Below are 5,515 nucleotides of genomic sequence, written 5' to 3' on the forward strand. Positions count from 1 at the left end.
CTACTAGAACCCCCCACTGTTAAGGACTACCTCAAAATTTCATGTTGTGTTCCAGTAAAATGTGCATCATTATTAAACTAGAAGTTTATATCTAAAATCTATGGGAAGTTGGCTGGAAACCTTTGTTCACTGGTATAATTGGATTTTCCGGCGTACTTTTGTGGGCGGAATTGTATCCCTTGTGTGCGCTGTGTGCCGGATATAAAAATCGTAAAAGAAACTCCGGTGCGAGACCACAGCCAAAGGCGGGAAGAGGTCCCGGATGTGCATTGTCGTTCTTTCTTCGTGACAGAAATTTCACAGGCAGACATGGTACGAATATGTAATGAACAGATTATGGACGGTCAATACTTCTCAAGCTTCTGAATCGTTTGGATATGAAAATTATCGTGCTGAAGATATTTATACGTGTCTGGGGGATCCTACCAGACAACTTGTATAACCAATCAGAAACCAGTCTGCGATTCTCCGCCAATCAACGATCAAATTGGCGTGTTGCTTTCTACCACGTCCGTAATAGGGATGTCTGAATCTTAATTTGCATACGGCAGCATATAAACATGTTATGGTGGGTCCGGTGAGGCCGGAGTTGCGTCCTTGACTGGTTTGCGTGGGGTGCGGATCCATTGTGTACAGGTTTGTGTCCGATTTGGTGATTTGATAGAAAGAAATAACAATTTATGGAGTAGAGTTTGTTAAGCGAAATGTTTCTAGTTTGGTGATTTTGTGAGGTAAGGTTTGTTGTGGTGTATTTTTCTTAGAATTTTTTTTTGTGTAACACGTGTTTGGTCGATGTTTTGTTGGGCGTGATGACGGCAGAGGTTTTGCACAATGTTGTGCAGGATGTAGGTGTAATGGGAATGCAGAGGTCAAGATGTAAATTCTCCTAATTAGTTGTAAAGAACAAAGAGTTCAGTGGTAGTGGTATGCATAATTTAAGATCAATATATTAATAGCATTGTGACGCTGTTATATATACTGTTATGGCATGTTTTGCATGGGTAATTTGCAGATATATATCTATATTATAGGCATGTTTATGAAAGTAATTTATCGTTTGGCACGAATTTTTTGCGGGTATTTAATTTATTGTTTTGTTTAATGTTTCAATATGTAACTTATATGTTTATTTTTTAGGTGTGAGTTGGACTGTCAGGTTGACTGAGGGACGACGGGACGCTAGATTCTTGGTCGTTTTGTTAGCAGTGTCTTGTGCTAAGGTATGTGCACACTTTTAGGTGGTGTGGGTGTGTTAAGTAGTTTTATTAGTTTGAAACGATGTAGGTAAAGTTTTTTAATCAAATTGTTGCTATGGTAAAAGCGGTAGTGTGACTTGTTATTTTTGTATTACTTTTACATAGTATAGTGGGAGGTGTGGGGTATTTTGAGCAGTGAGAATGTCAAATATTTGAGGTTGTAGTGGGTATGATCTAAGAGCTATTTTGAATAGTTATGCAGCGATATATTAATGAGATTTTTTTGTTCATATTTTAGGATGGAGACACCATCGGAGATGTCGGGATATGTGCACAACGTGTCGCCAATGAAAGACGGGGCAAAGTCAAAGTTTTTCCGGTTTGATTTTCAAACTTCAGAAGACGAGTCTAGGAAAGGAATCTGTTTTAGTCCTCAGAAGAGGAGTTTCTTTTGTGAGAAAGAACAGAGCAGCAGCCCATGCAAAATCAGTAAAGTGAGCAGTTGTTCGATGAGATCAAGCGACTTTGTGGTTAATGAGAAGAGTTCCGTGGAGTCGACAGCAGATGTGGGATTTCCAGCAAAACGACCTAGTATTAGGTCTGTAAGTGTTAAGGACATTAGCTACCTCTCTGTGAATGATGTTGTAAGAGTCAATGTGAAGGTGCTTTCCATTGATAAAACAGAGAAAGTTACAGTTAACTCAGGTGATGAGCGAGAGAAGACAGATGTTATCGTAGGTGACACAAGTGGAGCTGTTCGCTTGTGTGTTTGGCAGCCACATGTGTTAGAGTTAGGGCGTAGCTATGGTGTGGACGCTAAAGTTAAGTTGTTTGCCAGAAGACGATTTCTGAGCACGTTTCCTGAGTCAGTGGTGAACGAAGTAGGTCCTATATATGCCCCAGATGGGATTCAACAGATAGACCAGGTCAGAGCAACCGGTACAATCATTGGAAGTCAAGTACTTAGCAGGTTTTACAAATGTAACTCATGTAAAAGGAAGATCGATCCGACAGAAACAAAGTTTCTGTGTTGCCCTCACTGCAACATGAAGCAGTTGCGAGAGCGATCCAAGGAAGAAATGATTGTGAAAGTTGTTGTTGATGATCATGGTAAACATGTACATTTAACATGTTTTTCCAGTATCGTATCTACAATTATTGGTGAAGATTCATTGGCAATGAAGAGTGACGATGTTGAGGAGAAGTTGTTGGAACAAGAGGAAGTGGAATTGATGTATGATGCATTCAGCAATACTGTGAATTCTGTTGGGGATTAGTTGATGCATGTTATGATACCAATATTGGTGTTTTTATTGTATGTTTTAGTTTTTTAAATTGATCCATCAGAGGTAAAGATTTTGTGTTGCCTTTTTTGCCATATGAAGCAGTTGCAAGATCAATGCAAGGAAGAAATGGTTGTGGAAGTTGTTGTGGATGATCATGGTAAACCAGTACATTTGTCATGTTTTTTCAGTATTATATTTACAATTATAGTTGTAGGTTGATTGCCAATGAAGAGTGACAATGTTGAGGTATGATGCTATTGATGTATGGTGCATAGAGCAATACTTTTTGTTTTGTTGGTGATTAGTTGGTGCATGTTATGATACCAGTATTGTTTTTTTTTTCTTGTATGTTGTATTTTTTTAAATTGATTCATCAGAGATAAAGATTTTGTGTTGCCTTTATTGCCATATGAACCAGTTGCAAGATCAATGCAAGGAAGAAATGGTTGTGAAAGTTGTTGTGGATGATCATGGTAAACCAGTACATTTGTCATGTTTTTTCAGTATTATATTTACAATTATAGTTGTAGGTTGATTGCCATTGAAGAGTGACAATGTTGAGGTATGATGCTATTGATGTATGATGCATAGAGCAATACTTTTTGTTTTGTGTGATTAGTTGGTGCATGTTATGATACCAATATTGATTTTTTTTGTATGTTTTAGTTTTTTTAAATTGATCCATCAGAGATAAAGATTTTGTGTTGCCTTTATTGCAATATGAAGCAGTTGCAAGATCAATGCAAGGAAGAAATGGTTGGGAAAGTTGTTCTGGATGATCATGGTAAACCAGTACATTTGTCATGTTTTTTCAGTATTATATTTACAATCATTGTTGTAGATTGATTGCCAATGAAGAGTGACAATGTTGAGGTATGATGCTATTGATGTATGATGCATAGAGCAATATTGTTTTCTTTGTGATTAGTTGGTGCATGTTATGATAGCAATATTGATTTTTTTTCTTGTATGTTTTAGTTGGTTTTTCAGCTGAAAGTTGTCATCGTCTTGAGCATGTTGTTAAGCTCTGCAGGACTCTTTTTCACTCAAGTTCATAGGTGCGCAAGATTTGTATGTTGACGCCTTTACTGCTGGAGTGGCAGACATAGTTGAGTGTGGTTCAGGGTTTCCAGGATAAGGCTTTCCTTATTGTTATCCGACAACATTTTGTCAAAAAGAAAAAGTCTATATCAAAACAAAGCAAAAATTGATGCAAATGATGCATTCCTATTCTGATCAAAAAGCGATCACACAAAAAAAACGATCACAACGGCCCAAACTGTGTACCTCTGAACCACTTAGGAGGAATTACATGTAATCACCTGTAAACACAAATTTCAGTTCCTATAAAAATCACACATATCACTTCCCGACCTCGATTTAGTTGTTGCATGTTATGATAACAATATTGATTTTTTCTTGTATGTTTTAGATGGTTTTTCAGCTGAAAGTTGTCATCGTCTTGAGCATGTTGTTAAGCTCTGCAGGACTCTTTTTCACTCAAGTTCATAGGTGCGCAAGATTTGTATGTTGACGCCTTTACTGCTGGAGTGGCAGACATAGTTGAGTGTGGTTCAGGGTTTCCAGGATAAGGCTTTCCTTATTGTTAAGTCTCTTTAGCGTTATAATGTACAACCCTACGTGTTTGAAATCATGAAAGTTGTAGGATGTACAAAGAGTGAGGAGACTTTTGTTATATTTTTGTTATGAGGCCTTGAGGCCTTTGGTTAAGTTATCTTATGTTAGTTACGTGGTTTTGAGGAATTTAGTTAAGCCAGAGTCACTGTTGCAGATATTGCTAAGTGTGTTACATGGTTTTGATGATAAGGCTTTTGTTATTGTAAGTGTCTTTTAGTGTTCATAATGTTTACCTAAGTGTTTGAAATCATGAAAGTTGTAGGATGTACAAGGAGTGAAAACACTTTTGGTATACTTTTGTTAGTTATGATATATATATATATCAATGGTTGAAGATGGACCAGTTTGTCATTGTGACATCATGTTGGTTATATGTTGTTTGGCTACAGAATTAAAGTTGGTTATAAGAAAGTTTTCAATGTGTTGTTTTGAAATCATTTGTTGGAGTAAAAATTAGGTAGTGAACCGTTTTTCAGTTTTTAGTTATGCTACTATAGTGATTCAGTTGTTTGAATTTATGTTTTGAACATGTCCAAATTAATGTAGATGGCGAAAGGCAAGAGTTCAACTGGGAAAAAATGCTGGTAAATGACAGGAATACCAAGGTGGTATAGTGACTTTGTCGTAGTAAATACTGGGTTTTAGAACACGGTGGCTCATGCAAGCTTTTTATGGCATTTTATTTGGGCTGGCACTGTTGTGAATTTCTGTGGGGTTCAGTAGCCAGGGTGCCATCATCTTAAGACGTTGCTGGTCTTCTAGTAGTGGAGCAGATAACATCAAATATTGGAGGAATTTTTCAAATTGTGATACAACTTGGTACAAATATTCATCTGACATTTGATGATGTATGTGGGCTACATGATTTGGTTTTTGTCGGGCCCCTAGGGGCACTTTTTGGTACTGCAGGAGACCTAGTGGGCTTTGTGGTAGGAGAACACAGTTTTTGCCAAATGGGGATGTCTATAGTTCAGGAGGTTGAAGTGAGAACGTTTGAGGCTTCAAAATTTATAGTAGGGTGCAGAAGCAAGCTACAAAAATTAAGTATGTTTCAGTGCAGGGTACAATCTACAAATATGTGAAAATCAGCATAAATTTGCTGATTTGTTTCCTTCTAAAACCCTTTCTAGTAGCGCTATGCGGGGGTCATGTGAACTGCAGGTGAGGCGAAGTATTAGGCGGTAACAGAATCCAGGTGCTAGTTGATGCGAGGCGAACAAACACCATAATTCAAATTATTCGGTCGCAAACTTGACGCATTCCTCTACCATTCAACACATTTTTCACCTCCCTCTTATAAACAGAAGAATGTCTGCAGTTTTTGTATTGTATTGCATTACTTTGTGCCTGAACTACGGTGTTTGCCAATAAATACTGTGTTATCTCCTCTTGTAA

At 37.5% G+C, this 5,515-nt stretch overlaps 1 protein-coding gene across 1 annotated transcript; it reads left to right on the forward strand.

Moving 5' to 3' along the window:
* Positions 1 to 207: 207 nt before the first annotated feature.
* On the forward strand, positions 208 to 4,534 carry LOC118408849. The gene is made up of 3 exons (XM_035809707.1): positions 208 to 636; positions 1,138 to 1,220; positions 1,495 to 4,534. Exon 3 carries the CDS (start codon positions 1,496 to 1,498, stop codon positions 2,471 to 2,473), a length of 978 nt encoding a protein of 325 aa, XP_035665600.1. The 5' UTR covers positions 208 to 636; positions 1,138 to 1,220; position 1,495; the 3' UTR covers positions 2,474 to 4,534.
* Positions 4,535 to 5,515: the final 981 nt, after the last annotated feature.

The sequence above is a fragment of the Branchiostoma floridae genome, unplaced genomic scaffold (assembly GCF_000003815.2).
Source record: "Branchiostoma floridae strain S238N-H82 unplaced genomic scaffold, Bfl_VNyyK Sc7u5tJ_460, whole genome shotgun sequence".
Taxonomy (NCBI): domain Eukaryota; kingdom Metazoa; phylum Chordata; class Leptocardii; order Amphioxiformes; family Branchiostomatidae; genus Branchiostoma; species Branchiostoma floridae.